This window comes from Aotus nancymaae, unplaced genomic scaffold, assembly GCF_030222135.1.
Source record: "Aotus nancymaae isolate 86718 unplaced genomic scaffold, 86718_ANA_hifiasm-v0.15.2.pri h1tg000008l, whole genome shotgun sequence".
Lineage (NCBI taxonomy): Eukaryota > Metazoa > Chordata > Mammalia > Primates > Aotidae > Aotus > Aotus nancymaae.
In genome coordinates this window covers 32,496,604-32,520,368 of record NW_026988419.1, presented here as the reverse complement: position 1 = coordinate 32,520,368, position 23,765 = coordinate 32,496,604, and the positions used below count along the sequence as shown (strand labels likewise).

At 39.0% G+C, this 23,765-nt stretch overlaps 1 protein-coding gene across 9 annotated transcripts in view; it reads right to left on the bottom strand.

Moving 5' to 3' along the window:
- HYCC2 (hyccin PI4KA lipid kinase complex subunit 2) overlaps positions 1-23,765 on the bottom strand; it is an 83,286-nt gene that overhangs the window by 19,490 nt on the left and 40,031 nt on the right. For all 9 annotated transcript variants that reach the window (XM_012446137.2, XM_064373182.1, XM_012446135.2 and 6 more), the window contains 4 exons: positions 23,260-23,439; positions 17,723-17,803; positions 15,600-15,715; positions 3,788-3,883 (listed from right to left, as the gene is read on the bottom strand). In XM_012446137.2, coding sequence (XP_012301560.1) covers positions 3,788-3,883; positions 15,600-15,715; positions 17,723-17,803; positions 23,260-23,439 — 473 coding nt within the window. The remainder of the gene's footprint in view (positions 1-3,787; positions 3,884-15,599; positions 15,716-17,722; positions 17,804-23,259; positions 23,440-23,765) is intronic.

The window sequence follows — 23,765 nt, the reverse complement described above, 5'->3', positions numbered from 1 at the left end:
TCAAAACAAAAGGATTAAAATACTGTTGTCTGTGAGGCCATTTTTAAACAAATAACTAAACAAAGAAATAACTCCCTAACATCCATTCCATTTCATTAAGTGATGCTTCAAGAAAGTTATGCTTGATAATGATCAAAAGTTGTAATATACTATATTATTTAATCAATTAATTTAGTAAGACAACTATAATAGTGAGTCCAGAGGAAATTTTTTAGTGTTTAGTGTCTTATGATCTTGGGAAATTCTTTTAAAATTCTGTTTATATATTTTTTTGTAACAGAGATGTACAATAAAAGACCTGCAAGTTGAAAATAGCATTATATTAAGATAAAACTATGTGGGGAAAGGAGAATGAAAATGTATCCTTCAATTTCAAGGAGAAAAAGGAATAAATGTAATGTTAGACCTTTAAAGAAAAGTTTATTCATTTATTCCTCAAATGGATGATGGTGAGTATCACATCATTATGGTATTTACATTATATATATTTAAAACAATGACCCAACAGTTTTTTAAAAAATATGTCAATACTTACATATTGAGACAGAGTCTCACTCTGTTGCTCAGACTGGAGTGCAGTGACCTGATGTTGGCTCACCACAACCTCTGCCTCCCAGGTTCAAGCGATTCTCCTGCCTCAGCTTCCCAAGTAGTTGGGACTACAGGCATGTGCCACCACACCCGGCTAATTTTTGTATTTTTAGTAGAGATGGGGTTTCACTATGTTGGCCAGGCTGGTCTCAAACTCCTGACCTCAGGGGATCTGCCCGCCTTGGGCTCCCAAAGCGCTGGGATTACAGGCATGAACCACCTCACATGGCCTAGAAATTATATCATTTCTACCTATTTAAGATAGGATAAAAAAATTGTAATGTCAACTTAATGTACAAGGAGTACATAGTTTTTCAAAAGTCTGCAGGGGAATAATGAACAAAAGAACAAAAGTTTGAGGACCACAAAACTCTGCCATATTTGTTATTAAGAAACTCTATTAGGCTGGGTGTGGTGACTCATGTCTATAATCCCAGGACTTTGGTCTCTTGAGGCCAGGAGTTCAAGACCAGCCTGGACAACACAGTGAGACCCCCATCTCTAAAAAAAATTTAAAAATTAGCCAAGTGTAGTGGCACATGCCTATAGTCATAGCTACTAAAGAGACTGAGGTGGAAGGAATGCTTGAGCCCAGGAGTTCGAGGCTGTAGTGAGCTTTGCGTGATTGTGCCACTACACTCTAGTTTGAGTGACAGAGCAAGACTCTATCTCAAAAAAAAAAAAAAAAAAGATCTAAGTGCAGGAGGTGAAGTAGTTTAGATTTAAAAAAAAAAATTATATTAAAGGCCACAACAATGTTTCCAATAAGGGAGCAGGCAGATTTCTTTTAATGAACCAAAAGTAATGAATTATAAATAAATTTATCTGCAGATAGGCAGTAAGTACTTAAGCAGCATCTAAATTAGAGACAAGAATTTTGTTAGATATTAATCATGTTATTACAGGCAAGTGAAAAAAATATTTTAAAATAATCTATAGAACGAAAGTAACAGCTAATTTAGATTGGGAAAATTAATAAGTATTGTTATAAGCAGATCTCTTCTCAGTAACATAATAGCATGTGACCCTGAGCAAAGCACTTGTGGTGGACAGATTCTGAGAGAGTCATGATTCCTATGATCTTTCTGGTATTCACACTGTGTCATGCCCTTCCCCTTCAGCAAGGGTGGGATCTACAGCTTGCTTCTAACCAATAGAAAACGGCAAAGGTAACAGGATTCCATGATTATGTGTACATGAGTATGTTACATAAGGTAACAGATCTTGCTGGAGTCTCACTCCTCCAACGTTGAAGAAACAACCTGCCATGTTGTAGGCTGACCGTGTTGGGAGGCCAATGTGGCGAGGAACAAAGGGTGGCCTCCAGCACACAGCCACAAAAAACTGAAGCCCTCAGTCCTACAGTCACAGGAACTGAATTCTGCCAACAAAACTTTTGAGCCTCAGATGAGACTGCAACTCCAGCTAACAACTTAACTACAGCCTTGTAAGACATTAAGCAGAGAACCCCAGCTAAACCATCTGGATTCCTGACTCACAAAAACTGTGAAATAATAAATGTGTGATGTTTTAACCTGCTCAATTTGTGGCAATTTATCATGCAGTAATAGAAAACTAATACAACATTTAACTTTTTTTGGGGATTGATTTCCTCAACTAAAAAGCATTTTGAAAGACTGAATTCAGAATTCCTTCCATAATTGAACTTCTGTGACTCTAAACATCTGTTGTCTCCAAACTAATTTTTTATCACTTAAATTTTTTCTTTTTTTTTTTTTTAGACAAGGTCTCACTCTTTTGCCCAGGCTGCAGTGCAGTGACATGATCTCGGATCACTGCAACCCTGCCTCCCAGGTTCAAGTGATTCACATGCCTCAGCCTTCCAAGTAGCTGGGATTACAGGCATGTGCTACCACACCCAGCTGATTTTTCTATTTTTAGTAGAGATGGGGTTTCACCATGTTGGCTAGGCTGGTCTGGAACTCCTGACCTCAGGTGATCTGCCCACCTCAGTCTCCCAAACTGCTGGGATTACAGGCATGACCCACTGTGCCTGGCCTAAAGTTTTTCTACAGTAGAAATTTAAAGGTAGATGCAGTGGCTCAACGCCTGTAATCCCAGCAATTTGGGAGGCCAGGGCATGCAGATCACTTAATTCCAGGAGTTTGTGACCTGCCTGTGCAACATAGTGAAACCCAGTCTCTATTTAAAAAAAAAAAATAGCCCAGTGTGGTGGTGGGCACCTGTAGTCCCAGCTACTCAGGAGGTTGAGGTGGGAGGATCGCTTGAACCTGAGAGGCAAAGGTTGAAATGAGTCGATGTGGCACCACTGCACTCCAGCCTGGGTAACAGAACAAGATTTCGGCCTAGATCTGTCCAAATTATTAGAAATTCTGATTTAGGAAATATTATAATCCATGAAATACACAGTACCCACCACCCACATACAAATGAGACATACACATCATTGGTGCTATTGCTAATCACTTTTTCCAACACAGAGATAGTTATTTATGAAATGTATGCAAAGAGGTTCAGATTCCTTGTGACTTTCCCCATATATAGCACAATTTTTTCAAAGATCTTAGAGTGATTTACAAAAACTGGCAACCAGGGAGTGATAAGATATATCACTAAACAACCCTAGATTTGGATGTCTTGGTACAACTCCATGTTTAGCTAGAAAATATTTCTTGAATGCTGAAAATGTTGTCAAGAATACATGAGGCCAAGCATGGTGGCTCATACCTGTACTCTCAGCACTTTGGGAGGCTGATGTGGGAAGACTGCTTGAGGCCAGGACTTCAAGACAAAGCCGGGCAACACAGCAAGACCTTGTCTCTACAAAATTTAGCTGGGTGTGGTGTTGTGCCCCTGTGGTCTCAGCTACTTGAGAGGCCCAGGCAGGAGGATCCCTTGAGCCAAGGAAGTTGAGGGCACAGTGAGCTATGATTGAGCCCTGTACTCCAGCCTGGGTAACAGAGAGAAATCCTATCTTACTCTAGCCTGGGTAACAGAGAAATCCTATCTCAAAAAAATTAAAAAAAAAAAAAAAAACCTCATGAGGATAAGGACTCCTATAGGAACGTTAAGATCCGTGAGTTTTGTTTACTGCTGTATCACCAGAAGTTAAAATAGTGCCTGGCTTAGAGAATGTGCTCAATAAATATTTGTCAAATAAATAAGTATTATCAAATAAATAAATACGAAGATTAGTAATAATCACTCTTCTCACCTGGAACCCATCCGACAAAGAGATTGGTAAGATGAGGCAGGCATATATACAATAGCAGAATTGTAACACAGCATGAGAAAACTCAGGACTTCAAACCTAAAAACAACAAATGCAAGGTTAAAAGAATTACAAATAATTACTTCTACTAGAGGCTGTAGTAAATGATTTACTATACTGGATGGTTATGAAAATGCCTTAATATTGACCTTTATGATTTCTTAATCAGATCACCATAGCATCTTCCTCAAAGGTTTCCCTGTTTATATCTCCTTATTACAAGTCATATCCCTTGCTGTCATCTTGTCATCCATATTTCCTTTTTTAAAAAACAAATCAGTCTGGGCATGGGGGTTCACGCCTATAATTCTAGCACTTTGGGAGGCCGAGGCAGCTGGATCATGAGGTCAGGAGATCGAGACCATCCTGGCTAACACAGTGAAACCCATCCTATTAAAAATACAAAAAGCTGGGCACGGTGGCATGTGCCTGTAGTTCCAGCTACAGGAAGCTGAGGCAGGAGACTGCTTGAACCCGAAAGGTGGAGGTTGCAGTGAGCTGAGATCATGCCACTGCACTCCAGCTTGGGCAACAGAATGAGACTCTGTCTCAAAAATATGAATAAATCATGCTTGAATAGATGACGCCTCTATGAATATAAGTCTACTCTCTTCCTATTGACTTCATAATAAAATCCAGACTTACCACAAGGTCCTTTAAAATCAAAGTCCCTATTACAAGGTACTTTAAAATCCACCCTCATCCTTCCTTTCCAGCCTTACTTCCCTCCATTACCAACCACATATACCACACTACATCAATCTTCTTACCACTCCAGCAATATGCTATAACATTCAGAATTCCTTGTTTTAATGTATACTGCTCCTTTAATAGAATATATTTTTTTTACTTGGGTGATTCCTGCTAAGATTTCAAGTCCTAGATCAAATTTTTTACCTTGGTCATAAAGCCCTTCTAAATTCTCTCTGATAAAGTAAACCAGTCCGTTATCTGTGTAGCTCTAATATAGCACTGAATTGTAATTTTACACCTCTACGTGTATATATCTACTACATGTACATATCCCACTACATGGGACAGTGTATATCCCACTGAATTGTAATTTTACACCTCTATGTCTCTTTCACCCATTTAGTAATAAGCAACTTTAGAACAGAGAACCTCATTTATTCATCTCTATCATTAGTGTTCAGCACAGTGTCTAAAACATTACAATTGTTTAATAAATACTTGTTGAATGAATAAATGCTTTCCCTAAAATTTATAATGTCTAAGAAAGTGGGTTCTAAATCTGGATACACATTAGTTATTTAGAGATCTTTTTAAAAACATACATTTCTGTATCTTAATCCAGTTGACCCACTTAGAACCTAGGGTAGGAACCAGGGAAGTTGTACCTCTAAAAAGCTTCTCATAGATGAATGGTGAAGGGTTTATGGAAACTCTTTGTACTATTTTAGCAATGTTTTTGTAAGTCTGAAGTTATTCCAAAACAAAAAGTTAAAAATCAAGTTGAAAGTCTGATCTGGAAGCACCCACACTTGCAGATCCCTTCTGTTTCTCCATACAGCTAGGTAAAAGAATGGAGATTTATTCTCTGAAAGGATAAAAAATAATTTCTACTTGGGAGCCACCAGGTACAACTATGATGGGGGTGGATGCAAACTGAAAATAGGAAGATTAAGGGAAGTGAAACAGACCGGACTGGATATTTCCACTTGGCCACCAAAATACTAGCAACAAGATCTCTAGTTAAGATACCAGAAGAGTTGTTTCTAGGGAATCTGACCACTCAAAGAGGAAAGACTTAAAGATATGGATTTGGGAAATTTTCCAAATGAATGGCCTAGGGAGATCCTATGGTGAAGTTTATGGTCAGTTATTTGGTTGGTGCAAAAATTAATTTTTTTAACGGCAAAACCACAATAACGTTTGCATCAATACTAGCTCAAAATCAGCCATATATTAACATAGTCAGAGCTTCTCATTTTTTATTCCCCATCCTTTTTTTTTTTCTTTTTGAGACAGAGTCTAGGTCTTGTTGCCCAGGCTGCAGGCTGGAGTACAATGGCACGATCTTGGCTCACTGCAACCTCCGCCACGCAGGTTCAAACAATTCTCCTGCCTCAGCCTCCTGAGTAGCTGGGACTACAGGTGCCCGCCACTCCACTTGGCTAATTTTTTGTGTGTATTTAGTAGAGAACAGGGTTTCACCATGTTGGCTAGGCTGGTCTCCAACTCCTGACCTCAGATGATATGCCTGCCTTGGCCTCTCAAAGTGCTGGGATTACAGGTGTGAGCCACCGCGACCGGCGTATTCCTGATTCTTAAACAGGAGGGGAAAAAAATTGCCAGACACCTAAGGAACTCTACTAGGATGAAAAAGAGACTATAAAGAAATAGAAGGGCCAGGTGAGGTGGTTCACGTCTGTAATCCCGGCACTTTGGGAGGCCAAGGCGGGCAGATAATGAGGTCAGGAGATCAAGACCATCCTGGCTAATATGGTAAAATCCCATCTCTACTAAAAATACACACAAAAAATTAGCTGGTCGTGTGGACTACGTGCCTGTAGTCCCAGCTACTCGGGAGGCTGAGATAGGAGAATCGCTTGAACCTGGGTTTGCGGAGATTGGAGTGAGCCGAGGTCATACCACTGCACTCCAGCCTGGCAACAGAGTGAGATTCCATCTCAAAAAAAAAAAAAAAAAAAGGGAAATAGAAGGCTGATGCAGTAGGTCACACCTGTAATCCCAGCACTTTGGGAGGTTGAGGCAGTAGGATTGCTTGAGTTCAGGCATTCAAGAGCAGCCTGGGCAACATTTTGAGATCCCATTGCTACAAAAAAATTTTTTTTAATTAGTGGGACACCGTGGTAGTCCTAGTTACTCAGGAGGGTGAGGCAGGAGGAGCACTTGAGCTCAGTTCTAGGCTGCAGGCTGCAGTAAGCCACAATCACACCACTGCATATCAGCCTGGGCAATAAAGCAAGACACTGTCTTAAAAAAAAAAGAAAAAGGCTGGGCACAATGGCTTACACCTGTAATCCCAGCACTTTGGGAGGCTGAGATGGGCGGATTATCTGAGATCAAGCATTTGAGACCAGCCTGGCTAACATGGTGAAAACCTGTGTGTACTAAAAATATAAATATAAAAAAATTAGCTAGGCATGGTGGCATGTGCCTGTAATCCCAGCTACTCAGGAAGCTGAGGCAGGAGGATTGCTTGAACCTGGGAGGTGGAGGTTGCAGTGAGCCAAGATTGCACCACTGCACTCCAGCCTGGTTGACAGCGAGAGACTCCATCTCAAAAAAAAAAAAAAAAAAAGAAAGAAAGAAAGAAAAAGAAAAAAGTTTAAACTGTGCAGAGCTAAAGCATATTTAACTTGGGGGAAAAATATGTATGTGTATCCCTGACAAAGATGACTATATAAAAAACTAAAACATACAGCAAAAACAAATAAATGCCATAATACCGTATCACTTTTTATACCTATAAAGATGGCTACTATAAAAAAGATGGAAAATAAGTGTTTGTGAGAATGTAGGGAAAATGGTATCCTCATACACTGTTGGTAGAAATGTAAAATGGTACATCCACTCTGGAAAGAAGCATGTCAGTTCCTCAAGAAGCCAAATGTTGAATTACCATAAGACCTAGCAATTCTATTCCTAGTTATATACTAAAAAGAACTGAAAATGTATGTTCACACAAAACTTTGTGAACGTGTGTTCATAACAGCTGCTGTGGTCTAAATTCATGTTGAAACTTAACCCTCACTATGGTGGTATTAAGAGGTGAGGCCTTTGCAGCTGGGCGAGGTGGCTCACGCCTGTAATCACAGAATTTTGGGAGGCCAAGGCAGTTAGATCACCTGAGGTCAAGAGTTCAAGACCAGCCTGGCCAACATAGTGAAACCCTGTCTCTACAAAAAAAAACATAAAAATTAGCCAGGCATGGTGTTGCGCACCTGTAATATCAACTATTGAAGTGGCTGAGGCAGGAAAATCACTTGAACCCAGGAGGCAGAGGTTGCCGTGAGCTGAGATCGTGACACTGTACTCCAGCCTGGGTGACAGAGCTAGACTCTGTCTCAAAAAAAAAAGATGAGAACTTTGGGAAATGATTAGGTCATGACAGCTCTGCCCTCCTGAATTTGATTAGCTGGAAGGCACCATCCGCTGGCACTGAATCTGCTGGCACTTTAAACTTGGACTTTCCAACCTGCAGAACTGTAAGCAATACATTTTCTATCGTTTATATATTACTCAGTCTAAGGTATTTTGTTATAGCAGCCCAAATAGACAAAAGAGAGCAGAGTTATTCACAATAGCCAAAAAAAAAGAAAAGAAAAAAGAAATAACTCCAATGTCCATCCACTGATGAATGGATAGATAAAATGTGGTATATCTACACAATGAAATATTATTTAGTTATAAAAAGAAAGTACTGATACATGCTACCACAGAAACAAACCTTGTAAACATGCTAAGTGAAAGAAGTCGTACACAAAAGGCTACATATTGTATGGATCCATTTACGTAAAAAGTCTAGCACAGACAAAAAACACAGAGACAGAAAGTCAGTCAGTAAGTGGTTACCAAGGGGTAAGGGGAAAGGAGGAGTAACTAATGGCTATGGAGTTTCTTTGTGGTATGACAAAAATGTTCTGGAATTAGATAGTGGTGTAAGTTGCACAATCTTGTGAATACACTAAAAACCACTCAATTGTATACCTTAAAGGGGTAAATTTTTTTTTTTTGAAGACAGAGTCTCACTCTGTCACCCAGGCTGAAGTGCAGAGGTACAATCTCAGCTCACTGCAACCTCTGCCTCCTGGGTGCAAACGATTCTCCTTGCCACCCAGTAGCTGAGATTACAGGCATGCGCCACCATGTCTGGCTAATTTTTGTTTTTGTTTTTTTTTGAGACAGAGTTTCGCTCTTGTTGCTCAGGCTGGAGTGCAATGGTGCAATCTTGGCTCACTGTAACCTCTGCCTCCTGGGTTCATGAGATTCTCCTGCCTCAGCCTCCTGAGTAGCTGGGATTACAGGCATGCACCACCACAGCCAACTAATTTTGTACTTTTAGTAGAGATGGGGTTTCTCCGTATTGGTCAGGCTGGTCTCGAACTCCCAACCTCAGGTGATCCACCTGCCTTGGCCTCCCAAAGTGCTGGGATTACAGGTGTGAGCCACCACACCCGGCATTTTTATATTTTTGGTAGAGACAGGGTCTCACCATGTTGGCTAAACTGGTCTCAAACTCCTGGCCTCTAATGATCCACCTGCCTCGGCTTCCCAAAGTGCTGAGATTACAGGCATGAGCCACCACACCTGACTCCCTAAAGGGGTAAATTTTATGGTATGTAAATTATGTCTCAATTTTAAAAATAAATTTAAAGCCAATGATTAACTGAAAATGTACAAGATGAAAAACCAGTGTCAATTCCTCAATATTCAAAGAGCTATTGCAAGTCACTAGGAAAAAAAAATACACAGCTCAATAAGAAAAATGGGATGGGCACGGTGGCACACATCTATAATCCTAGCACTTTGGGAAGTCAAGGTGGGAGAATTGCCTGAGCCCAGGAGTTTGAGACCAGCCTGGGCAATCCAGTGAAACAAACCTCTCCCACCAATGAGCCTGCCTAAATAAATAAATAAATAAATACACACACATATATATATCTACATATGGACACAGGACATGAATATGCAGTTAACAGATAAAGAAAAACAATACTGAATAACAATGTGACACCAGTTTTTAACTATTAGATTGGTAAAGATTAAAAACTTTGAAAATAATCAGTATTGGAAGTTAGTAGGTGGAAAAACTCTCTAACCACTAGTAGGACATTGAATTGGTACAGTTGTTTTGGAAATGGTAATTACAATATCTATTCAAACTAAAAAAAGCAGACATTCTTTTTTTTTTCTTTTTTGAGATGGAATCTAGCTCTGTCGTGTGATATCAGCTCACTGCAACCTCTTCCTCCTGGGTTCAAGTGATTCTCCTGCCTCAGCCTCCTGAGTAGCTGGGATTACAAGAGCCCACCACCATGCTCAACTAATCTCTGTACTTTTAGTAGAGATAGCATTTCACTGTGTTGGCCAGGCTGGTCTTGAACTCCTGACTTCGTGATCTGCCCACCTTGGCCTCACAAAGTGCTGGGATTACAAGCGTGAGTCAACTCGCCCGGCCATGAGCCACAGCGCCCAGCCACAGACATTCTTTAGCATAACAATTTCACTGCTAGGAATTTATCCTACAGATACTTTTTGTGCTCTCATGCAAATATATGTACAAAAAATGTGTTCCTTGCAATAATGTTTATAACAGCAAAAAACTGAAAATATAAATTTACTCAATACGAGGTTGGCTAAAAACTGATGATATGTATACAAAGTGAAATAATAACTCGTCATTAAAAAGAATGAGATCTTTATGTGCTGCTAGAGAAAGAAATCCAAATTTTTTTTTTGAGATGGAGTCTTGCTCTGTCACCAGGATGGAGTGCAGTAGCGTGATCTCGGTTCACTGCAAACTCCGCACCTCCCAGGTTCAAGTGATTCTCTTGCCTCAACCTCAGGAGTAGCTGGGACTACAGGTGCACACCACCATGCCAATTTTTTGTATTTTAGTAGAGATGGGGTTTCACCATGTTGGCCAGGATAGTCTTGATTTCCTGACCTTGTGATCTGCCCACCTCAGCCTCCCAAAGTGCTGGGATTACAGGCATGAGCCATCGCGTCCAGCTCCCAATTTTTTTTTTCTTTTAAAAGATGAGTCTCACTTTGTTACCCAGGCTCAAAAATATAGTGGTACAATCATAGCTTACTGCAGCCCCAAACTCCTGGGCTTGATCCTCCAGCCTCAGCCTCCAGAGTACCCCGGACCACAGGCATGTACCACCACACACAGCTATTTTTTTTGTTTTGTTTAGGGATTGGGTCTTGCTATACTGTCCAGGCTGGTCTTGAATTCCTGGCCTCAAGTGATCCTCCCAGCTCAATCCATCCACAGGATTATAGGCATGAGCCACTGTGTCCAGCCCAAGATTTATTCCTTAAAAAGCTGGGCTGGGAAGCTGAGGCAAGAGAATCACTTGAACTCGGGAGGCAGAGGTTGCAGTGAGCCGAATCACGCCACTACACTGCACTCCAGCCTGGGTGACAGAGCAAGACTCTGTCTCAAAAAAAAAAAAAAGAAAGAAAGAAAACAAATCAGCTTGGTAGGTTGGCTGAACTGCATGCAGTTTGCTGCTATGTTTGTTTGTTTGTTTTGAAATGGAGTTTCGCTTTTATTGCCTAAGCTGCAATACAGTGGCGCTATCTCACCTCACTGCAACCTCTGCCTCCCGGGTTCAAGCAATTCTCCTGCCTCAGTCTCCCAAGTAGGTAGGATTACAGGTGCCCACCACCATGCCTGGCTAATTTTTTGTATTTTTAGTAGAGACAGGGTTTCACCATGTTGGTCAGGCTGGTCTCAAACTCCTGACCTCAGGTGATCCACCCACCTTGGCCTCCCAAAGTGTTTGGATTACAGGCGTGACCCACCATGCCCAGCCTGTTTGGGTTTTGATCACCTCATGAGTGGTGGCCAATGGTCTGGCCATGTGGTCAGGCAGAAGGGTAATATAAAACTGGCCTATGAAAGGGGTGCCTGTATATGGAAAACAGCCATATAGGAATCACTATGGGAATTTGAAGAGTGTGTAAGTAGGATAACATCAATGCATATCAGGAGAACCCCCTTCCAGAATCAGGTGACTGGTACCTATGGGCAAATATCCCTATGTACTCACTTGGAGTGATCATTTGGGTCCATGAAATGAGTGGACATGGTGGTACTGCTGCAATGCAGAAATGGGTTGAATTTAGATGTATTCTTTTTGTACCCTCTGAGGCATAAAATGCCAATAAAAGAGACAAAGACTGCAGATGGCTATGGGGCAGATTCCTCTGGGGGAAGGCCCTGCACATAGCTGGCAAGCTGAACTGATGCCAGCAGTCTCTGGAGGCCACAAATGGGTCCTCACAGGAACAGACACTCTGCATTACACTTTGCTTATCAGGTTGTAGATCAAATCAGAGTACTATAAAAGGACCAGAAGATATTATACCCATATGGACTGCTGAGTTACATTTTTGGAGCAAGAAACACACTTAAAGACCATAAAGTCCAACAATGGGCAAAGAGACATCCTCAGGGTAATGGAACAGCAATTGCATGGAATGAAAGCAATTGAAAAAGAAAATAATTAGAAAAATCAAGTATGACATTTTTGTCTAAAAGGCTGGGGTGGCCAGATGTGGTGGCTCACACCTGTAATTCCAGCACTTTGGGAGTCCAAGGCGGGCGGATCACAAGGTCAAGAGATCAAGACCAACCTGGTCAACATGGTGAAACCCATCTCTACTAAAAAAATACAAAAATTAGCTGGACGAGTGGTGGCACACACCTGTAGTCCCAGTTACTTGGGAAGCTGAGGCAGGAGAATCGCTTGAACTCAGGAGATGGAGGTTGCAGTGAGCCGGGATCATGCCACTGCACTCCAGCCTGGAAAGAGAGCAAGACTCCATCTCAAAATAAATAAATAAATAAAAATAAAAAATAAAAGGCTGGGGTGAGATACAGGCACGAAGGGCTGGCTTATAAGCTTTCATGACTGTGTACTTAACCTGAGGGGCGCCGAGTGAGGGCCGATCATCACCGGAGAGATTCCTCTGTTTTTCTGAGGGGATTTGGGAGGAGGCGGTGGAGAGATGATGCTGGGATAGTCATCATCACTATTCTGTTCTTCTCATAGTGACAGAAGGTGGTGGTATTACTATACGTTTTTCCCTTCTTTTCCACATCACCTCAACATTTTTTTCCCACCTAAGGCAGTTGTTGCAGTACCAGTGCTGCAACTGTGGATCCAAGAAGCAGAGATGATTCCTAAGCAATAAAACTGGAACTACATCTTCAAATCTTTATGTCAGAATTCCTAAAGGCCTGATGGTATAGGCTGTGCCTTCATTCCATCTGGCAAAATTAAAGTTGAAAGAGAATTCACATTTATTGCTTAGTTGTTGTGATAGCACATTAGTTCTTCATGTAAATCTACCCTATATCCTTGGAAGTAAACTGATGGGGAGGCACTTGCTAGCTAGTTTTGCTGCCAGAAATAGGGACCAACACAATGGCCAAACCTAACCTCTCTCCAAAGGTAGAAAAGTTTGAGTATAAGTGAACAGAGGGAGAGAAATAGCAGCTGAGATTTTTTTAAATGAATAAATGAGTTGTGCAATGTGGGAAATACATTAGCACCTTGGAAGAGGCTCGGAGCAAGAGATGATACTATTAGCTCAATTATACTATATGCCTGAAAGAGTAAAAGTCATGTTTGTGAGACCACTCCTGCTTTTAGAACTTAATAAGGTTGAACAGAAGTCTGTAAACTTGAGTGACCTCTCTGGGAGATATTTTGGCCATATACGATAATGAACTGGGATAACTGTTAATGACTGACAGGTACTCTATGAATGTGTCAGTATCTTTGGCTCTTATTTTTCAGGTTTCATTTACTGCCCTCCTGTGATATGGTATAATATTGGCATTGTTAGTAAGGTTATAATATATATAATATGCATTGGAAATTGAGTTAAAGCCTCCTTAGAACGAATACTAATGGAAAATCATTTGCCCTGAGGAAGAACTAGATTTAGCTAATCATTAGCTAATTTCTATGACAAATAGTTCTGCATAAGTTTATCACAAGGTAGATCAAGAAGAGATGTGAAGCAATCAAGTTTGTGCAAAAAATATGAAAATGTATGCAAATGTTAAAGGATTAATTAGTTATATCTTTAAATCTATCTGTAACCTACACTTGCTCCTCTAAATGTTAGGCATATTCAAAATTATAGTAGCTGTCATATAAATGCTATACAAAATGTAGATGCCTAGATAAACGTGATCATTTTTGAGCCTTGGCCAAAGACCAGGGGACAGCCTGTATAGTAAACACAGATGCTCCTTGACCTATGATGGAATTGCATACCAATAAACCCACTGTAAAATGAAAATATCATAAGTCAAAAATGCATTTAATACACCTATCCTACTGAACATCATAGCATAGTCCAGCCTACCTTAAATGTGCTCAGAACACTTACATTAGCCCTACAGTTGGGCAAAAATCATCTAGCACAAAACCTATTTTGTATTTATCATAAAATTGAGTATCTCATGTAATTGACTAAATACTGTACTGAAAGTAAAAATGAGAAGGGTTGCATAGGTACTTGAAGTAAAGTTTCTACTGAATGCATATTGCTTTCATACCACTGTAAAGTTGAAAAACCTTAAATTGAACCATAATAATTCATGGACCATCTATAAACTGGCCTTCCCCAAAGAGAGATATAGCCTTTGCTCCTAGGAAGTTAATCAATGTCATATCTGATAAAGACAGTCTTTGTTAGGGCAGGGACTGGTAACACCAGAACTTGGGGCTGGACTGACCACATCTGACTTTCTTGGGTAGAAGCTGGTCATTCAAGAAAGAACTACCATGTGATTTAAAGTGGTAGCTCTGGGTCATGCTGCACCAGTCCACAATGGAGGCTGAGATCAACCAAGTGGGCAATCAACCTAATCAATCATACCTACATAATGATGCCTCAATAAAAAACTCTGAAAAGCAGAGTTTAAATGAGCTTCCCCCCTTAGCAATACTTTGTGTTTCCTGTCATGCACTGATGCTAGGAGGATAATGTATCCTGATTTCACAGGAAAGGACAACAGATGCTTTGTGTTTGAAACCCTCTATATTCTACTATATGTGTCTCTTTTGGCTGACTTTAATCTGTATTCTTTCCCTGTAATAAGCCATAACTGTGAGTATAAATGGCTTTCAGTGAATTCTGTGAGTCCTTCTAGAAAATTATCAAACAAGAGTTTGGTTTTGGGAACTCCCAAAACTGTCAATTCGTGTCAGAAGTGAGGACAGTTTTGGAACCTGTCCCTCAAACTTTGTAGTTTTCTAACTTCAGGTACAAATCCCATTCTATATCTAAGAAAGCAAGGTGTAGAGAGCAGATAAACTGTCTGAGAGAAATTGCTAAATTGCAGTACTATAATATGAATCCTGGTTTGACTGACTGCATATTCACTTTTTACACTGCTTTATACGAGATGACCATAACATAATACCAAAATTAGACAATGGTATTTCACGACTACGATGTATTTACCTTTTGGACTCTTCTTATACTAAACTTGACTGAAGTAATTATAGTTAACTACTAAGCATAAATAAACAATTGTTAGCTGAGTACAGTGGTGCATGCCTGTAATTCCAGCTACTCAGGGATCTAAGGTGGGAGGATCACGTTGAGCCCAGGAGATCAAGACCAGCCTGGGCAACATAACTAGATTCTGTCTCTAAACAAATAAATAAATGGGCCAGGTGCAGTGGCTCATGCCTATAATCTCAGAACTTTGTGAGGCTGAGGCAGAAGAATTGCTTGAGGCAAAGAGTTCAAGAACAGCCTGGGAAACATAGCAAGATCTTTTCTTTACAAAAAAATTTAAAAAATTAGCCAGGCATAGTGGTGCACACCTGTAGTCCTAGCCACGCGGGAAGATCATTTGAGCCCAGGAGGTCAAGGCTGCAGTGAGCCATATTTGTGCCACTGCACTCCAGCCTGGGTGACAGAATGGGACTCTGTCATTCATTCATTCATTCATATGTACATGCATACATACATACAAGTTGTTTCTATATACAGTTTTGACCATTACCGGTTCTGTGCAGTGAATGTTTCCCTCTGAGGATGAAGATCACTATAAACAACTCTAATGAGATCATGCTGACACAATGCCCCTTCGGTCAAAGCCATGGATCCAATTGTTGAGGGCTACAAAAATAAAGTACAGTATGAGACAATGTCTCTACCATGAAGTAAAAATCTATATCATGTAATAATATTTAATTTTCTTTTCCACAAAAGTTTGTTTTATGTTTTTATTTATTCAGTTTCAGATAATTTATTCTTCTCATTCTTCACAGAAAAGATTCAGAATCTTTTCCATTTCTCAATTATATAAATTCTATAGCTTCCTTTAGAAATTGTATATAAAATATAAAACTAAAAAACATTTTTTAAAAGATTATGCAACAAATTTATGTTTAGGGGAGTAAGAAAAGTTGCTGAAAAAACACACAGTACAAAAAACACAGAGAAAAAAACAGAGTACAACTGCTTATAATTAAATAATACAACAATGTTGAAGACAATGATCAAATATCTCTCTTTTTTTTGAGACAGAGTCTCACTCTGTCGCCCAGGTTGGAGTACAGTGGCATGATGTGGGCTCACTGAAACCTCCGCCTTTTGGGTTCAAGTGATTCTTGTGCCTCAGACACCCAAGTAGCTGGGATTATAGGCATCTACTACCACATCCAGCTAATTTTTTGTATTTTTAGCAGACACGGGGTTTTGCCATGCTGGCCAGGCTGGTCTCAAACTTCTGACCTCAAGTGATCCACCCGCCTTGGCCTCCCAAAGTGCTAGGATTACAGGCATGAGCCACCACGCCCAGCCCAAATGTCTCTTTAAATGTCTCAAACATAATTAAGTTCATGTTTCTAAAGTTAAAAGAACCACCAGGCTGGGTGCAGGGGCTGATGCCTGTAATCCCAACACTTTGGGAGGCCGAGGCAGGCAGATCACGAGGTGAGGAGATCGAGACCATCCTGGCTAACACAGTGAGACCATCCTGGCTAACATGGTGAAACCCCATCTCTACTAAAAATACAAAAAATTAGCAAGGCGTCATGGCCCGCGCCTATAGTCCCAGCTACTCAGTAGGCTAAGGCAGAAGAATCGTTTGAACACAGGAGGCAGAGGTTGCAGTGAGTTGAGATCAAGCCACTGCACTCCAGCCTGGGAGACAGAGCGAGACTCCATCTTAAAAAAAAAAAAATTCATTAGTACTTTACTACTCTCTATTTCATAACATGATACATAGAACTTAATTAAAATCTATTATTCAGAAATATTCTGTGCTAAAATGATTCCTGGCTAGATGGGAGACATTCTATTTTAAACACAAAGCAAAGTCCCAGGGAATTAATTAAGAAAATTAATAGTGCAAAGAGTTATGAGATAGGATACTGTGTACTGACAGGAAAATAGAATATAATGTCTAGACTGCTAGTAAAGTTTCTTTAAATGTTATCCTCACAACTTAGTGTAGTGGCAATAAAGACCACTGCAGACCAGAAATTTGATTCATAATGATTTCTTATTGGATTTTAATTAAAGATAGAAAGTAGAAAAAGTTCAGCTTAATAGGCTTCATTTATCTACATGATTATCAGTGTTCTCAAATTCTTCAGCCAAATAGATATAAGCAAAAAAGTATAAAGTAATGAATACCTAGAATGCAGCAATTAGATTCCTCTAAACTGAAATTCAACAATTAGAGTGTTAACATTCTTTTAAGTAGTTATTTTCCTAGAATAATAAAGAATAACAAATAAATCAATCTAACATAGGTGATTTCTAAGTAGTATGGAAGACTTCAAAAATTCAAGAATATTTTTAGGCTTATCAGATTTTAAAAATTAAAAATAAAAATATAAAAAATAAAGAATGTTCTTTAAAATTCATAAGAAGACTAATGAGAGTAAAAACTGATACTGGTAGAAGAATAAAAAAACAAAAAACTAGAGAAAATTTTTCATTATTTTCTGCCTCTCTCGTCACAGCTCAGTCTTACATCACTAATAATAAACATCCACTTTTAAGAAGCAAATCAGTAAAGATATTTTAGGAATATTTATCTCTAATAAGAAATTGACTTTTTAATTTGTTACTCAATATAATTTAAAATAATTTCACCTTTCCGATGTTACTTACTTCATGGTATATTGAAGGCTTGGATAAGGAAGGGATAGTGAAAGACAGAACTTTATTGTTCCCATCTTTATCAGCAATTTCCTATAGTCAAAAAAAATATACAAAGATAATGAAATAATCACAAATCTACAAGAAATAATTACTTTCTTAATTTACAGAATATATAATTGGCAGTAGGAAGACTTTTCAGAAATAGTAATAGATAAAAATATTACCGCCCTAGTTTATCTTTTCTAACTTATTAGCAAATTCGTACTCTTTGGTAGTAGAGTTATAATCCACAGAGATAGATATTGAGTACAATATTATACTAAACCAAATACAACATGATAGCAAAGACATGAAGCAGGCAAACAAATCAATTTTCATGTTAAATTTACATACACGATAGGATTAGAAGTGATTAGATCTTTTAGCACAAACATGGCTATGCTAAACAGATTAAAATTAAAAGGTCTTATTCAAGAGATCCACACTTAACGAAAATAAGAAAAACACATTGATTTAATACAGAATGATTTTTTTCCAGATTTACTGAGGTATAATTGACAAATGAAAATTACATATTTATGACATACAACATGATGTTTTGATATATGTATACACTGTGAAATGATTATCACAAATCAAGTTAATTAACAAATACAACACCTCACAGTTATCCTTTTTTAAAAAAATGGCAAGAACATTTAAGAATGAATCTTGAATAAAAGAAACTCTTACAATCATTCAGCAATAAACTAATGACCTGAAATTAGCCACAATTAATAATTATTGGGCCAGGTGTAGTGGCTCATGCCTGTAATTCAAACACTTTGGGAGGCCAAGGCAGGCAGATCGCTTGAGCTTAGGAGTTTGAGACCAACCTAGGCAACATGGCAAAACCCTGTCTCTACAAAAAATACAAAAATTAGCTGGGCATGGTAGCGCAGACCTGTAGTCCCAGCTACTCAGGAGGCTGAGGTGGGAGGATCCCTTGAGCCTGGGAGGTGGAGGTTGCAGTGAGCTGAGATCGCCCCACTGCACCCCAGCCTGGGTAACAGAGTGACAGCCTGTCTCAAAAACAAACAAACAAAAAAGATTATTAGTCTGTTATTAAAAATAAATTCATATTTAGTAATTTTTACTAAACTATAAGAAAGTTCTTGTGATTTTTTTAAAAAGCACTTTATTTTCATAAAAAGGACAATGGACAATGGTATCCTTCATTTCTCCAGTCTCTGGCACCTCCAATATTCCTGTTATAAATAAATATGTGCCTACAGATGATGGCAATCAGAGGAGTGAAAACTGCAGCAATCCTTTTCCCCACTGTCTTATTTTTGTCTATTTCTCTTACAACTCATACTAGCATACATCACTGGCATAAAATTCAATGACAGAAGACTACCCTTACCGGACCCACATGGTAGGTAGTCAGAGACTGAGTAGCTGCACGGCCTAAAAAGAAGAAACATCAGGCTGGGCACAGTGGCTCATTCCTGAATCCCAGCACTTTGGGAGGCTGAGGCACGCAGTATCACTTGAGGTCAGGAGTTCGAGACTAGCCTGGCCAACATGGCAAAACCCAGTCTCGGCTAAAAATACAAAAATTAGCTAGACGTGGTGGCACATGCCTGTAATCCCAGCTACTTAGGAGGATGAGGCAGGAGAATCACTTGAACCCGGGAGGCGGACATTGCAGAGAGCCGGGACTGTGCCACTGCACTCCAGCCTGGGCGAAAGAGGGAGACTCCAATCCCCCACCCCCACCAAAAAAGGAAGAACAACAATAACAGCAGCAATAATCATCATCACCAAACACAAAACCCAAAGAACTTCCCTATAGGGCTCATTTCTGAGTTTATTATGTCACAGAAGAGTACCAATGGTACCTACCATATCTCTAATTATGGTAGGAAAATAGGTTTGAAAAGTCCCTTGAGTGTCGCATAACTTCTTTGTAATCAAACCAGGTCCCACCACATTTGGGCTATACTGTGTTTCAGAGAAAGCCTATACTAAGACGAATGGGCCTGATTTAAGTTAGGCAAAAATGTTTTAATTTTATTCTTAAATTTCAAATTAAGCCAAATACTTTTGATTTATCTTTGCAGTTACTTGTAAAAAGGATATGCTAAATTTTGTTTAAGAGAAATATAAAACTCCCTTGGGGCTATTTGAAGCAAAGAAGTGCTGGGGAGGGAAAGAGGGAAAAACAGAAAAGCACATATGAACGATAGCCAGTCACGGTGGCTCATGCCTGTAATCCCAGCACTTTGGGAGGCTGAGGCGGGCAGATCATGAGGTCAGGAGTTCGAGACCAGCCTGACCAACATGGTGAAACCCCATCTCTACTTATACAAAAATTAGCCAGGTGTGGTGGCATGCGCCTGTAATCTCAGCTACTCAGGAGGCTGAGGCAGGAGAATCACTTGAACCCAGGAGGCGAAGGTTGCAGTGAGCCAAGATCACGCCACTGCACTCCAGCCTAGGTGACAGAGGGAGACTCAGTCTCAAAAAAAAAAAAAAATGATAATATATGGACGACTCCCAGTGTGGCTAAGAAAAACTGAGAAAGACAGAAAATAACGAACACAGATATCAGGGGAATTAAAAGGCGTCCAAAGCCTAGCGTTACATTTCCGACATATAACTGAGCATTTTTCCATAGTATACTAATTTTGCATTCTCAAAAGATAATAGAACCACAGCACCAACAAGTTATGCCAATAACTTGTCAAACATGACACTTTGCAAAATGTTTGCTTCATGTGTCCCATTATTGAATTTTATTACATGAAACACATTAATAAAAATGTTAGCTTAATGCTAAGCATAATCTAAAACACCAAACTTCATTATTAAATCAACAAACATTTACTAAGTATCTGCTGGTAAGCACTATAGGAAACATAGTGATATATAAAACAAAATTCCTACTTGAAAAAAAAATTCAGGGAAGTTAGGAGAGCAGAGAATTTCATCCTACACCCGTTTTCACTTTTTTTCAAATCTACTTTTAATTTTGATGGTGGTAGTAATGATGAACATTTATAAACACCCTAGGCAACAAGATGAATTCTTCAAATTGTTTTTAGTCCTACTAACAATGTTTTCTTTTTCACCTATGAGGCAACTAAAGTTAAGGTATTAAGTAACTTGCCCAAAGTTAAAACAGCCAGTAAGTGGCAGGGCATGGTTCTGAACTGAATATAAGTCATTCTAAAGCCCATGCTCCTTCCTTCAGACTTCTAGTGATGGAAATGTTTGTTAATGATTTTTTAAAGTAACTAATACTTAGAGGAGTGAGCACTGGTACAGAAGAATATTTACCATAAGTAAAGAATATTTACCATGAGATTCAATTTTCTCATATTTACTACTTTTCAGTTATAAAACTAAACTTTATTATGTGGAGTATTTGTTTACAATGTATACTAAATAAACAAAATATAAGACTTCAAGGGGCAGAAATTTCAAAACCAATGGTGCTTAACTGGACATCATGAGAAAAAAATAGAATAATAATGTTTACGGTACTTAATTCCTTAGAAGAAAAGAGTTTCATAAACAATGTACTATCAAATACATAATAGATTATCAAATAACTATTAACAAATTTACAACTTTTATGACAACACTTTGGTTTCTAAATCGCTACCCCACTCAATCACTCCAAAATACATTCATAAAATTCACGATTCTTCATTGATGAGTTCAGGTAACTGCCCAACTTTGTACAGAGGCACATGAGAGTGGAAATATGATGCTGTGCTATTTTATTTCCTTGCATTACACAAGAAAAGGTGCTTGCTGCCCAAGTCTTCAGAAAAGTGCTACGTACATGTTCCCATGTTCCTAAACTCTCACCTTTTCACCTTGCTTCATATAGTCTTTGTAACCTTTCTAGCATACCCTCCCCATCTTGTAGAAGTAATCAAGTCTCAATCTTCAAGTTCCATGTAAAACTCCTAGTATCTCAGAAGTGCTCATGGTTTCGTTTCTTCCCCAAGTTTCCACTGTGTTCTAAGATTTTAAAAATCATAACATGCTATAATACTATATGGACTTTTTTTCCTGTAACTGATGTCCTCCCCTCAGAGAAACAGAAATCCCATGTCCATTTGCCTCATTCTTCTCCATTATGTATATAGCCTTTAAAATACAAGGAGTGATGATTACATTCAATTTATAATTCCAAAGTCTCTCTGTATACCACCAGATTAATTTTCCTAATATATAATACAATTCTTCTGTTCAAAATCCTCTAATTGCTTTAAAGAGAACCTAAACCTAAACTCTTCACTTTAAAAAGACTCTCTAAAACTGATACAAAATTGTCTTTTCCAGCTTGCATATATACTCTGTGCTTCAAACAGAATTACTTTCTATTTCCAGGACATGACTTGACTCTCCTGCCTCTCTGCTTATGTTCATTTGATAGCTGCTTCCTGAAACCTCACCTGCTCCTCACCCCAACAGACCAAAACTATACCTCTTCATAAAGCTCAGCTTAGATGCCATTACCTCAATAAAGCTTGCCATGATAACTTCAGCTAACATCTGAGTTTCTCTCTAAAATCCTTATTACACAAACTGCATTATTATTTCTGAAAACATGTCTTTTCGAGCACAGCAAGAGTTTCCTAAAAGTAGGTGCCGCACATGTGATTCTCCATATTTTCAGTGTCCAACTCAATGCCATACGTTCAAAAACATTCATAAATATTGGTCAAATAAAAAAATTTGAATAAATAAATATTAATAATGCTATCAAATTATAGTAGTTTTATATACTTTATAAAATACATTATCAAAAAAATGCATTATCAATACCTACCTCTGTACTCAACCTAATTACTTCAAACAAATTATGCTTATAGACATTTGAATTGTTTTATCTTTTTTTTGAGACAGGGTCTTGCTCTGTTGCCCAGGGTGGAACACAGTGGTACAATCACGGCTCACTGCATCCTTGACTTCCTGGGCTCCAAGAGATATTCACTAAGGCATGTGCCACTATGCCCAGCTAATTTTTTATAGAGACGAGGTTTGGCCAAGCTGCCCAGGTTAGTCTCAAACTCCTGGGCTCAAGTGATCCTCCCAGTTTGGTATCCCAAAGTGCTAGAATTATAGACATGATTTACTATGTCCAGCCTCTATCTATCTATCTATCTATCTATCTATGAGACGAAGTCTCACTCTGTTGCCCAGGCTGGTATGCAGTGGTGCAATCTCGGCTCACTGTAGCCTCCACCTCCTAGGTTCCAGTGATTCTCCTGCCTCAGCCTCCTGGGTAGCTGGGATTACAAGCACACAATACCATGCCTAATTTTTGTCTTTTTAGTAGAGACAGGGTTTCACCATGTTGGCCAGGCTGGTCTCGAATTCCTGACCTCAGGTGATCTGCCTGCCTTGGCCTCCCAAAATGTTGGGATTGCAGGCGTGAGCCACAGTGCCCAGCCAATTAATTTTTCTCTAAACATTCCTTAAGTATTATTTCAGAGGACCTTAAAAAGTACTTAAAATTTCTCAAATTGTCATTGTCAACTTACCAAATTGTAAATTCCTAATAGAAGTGCTTCAATGCAACCATTACTCTGTCTGTCTCGGCTAACTGTAAGCCGTAAATAAACCCACATCAATTCTGGCAAGAACTGCAGTGTGAACCTCTTAAGTCGAACCTCTGAGCTACGATAGAGCTCAAACAGCTGGTGGCAGACAGGCTCCAGGAGCTAAAAGGAAAATAAAGTGCATTGGTCATTTCAATTCTTTTGGTTGTAAATGTTTTTTTTAAAAGGTACATGTATCTGTATAATATTTTTAAAAGAGTCTTAATATTAATTTCTCCACATTTTGAGTTAATTTAACCAAAACCTTTTTGTAAAGAGACTACATATTAAACTGATCAATCCACTAACTATAAAAATTCTTTTGTGCCCATATATTAATGTACCATTCAGTATACTGTACTATTAAATTTACTAGATTATTAGTCCTTTAGCCAATGTACTACATTGACATTTGAGAAGAATTTCCCTCTCTAATCAACTCTTACTAT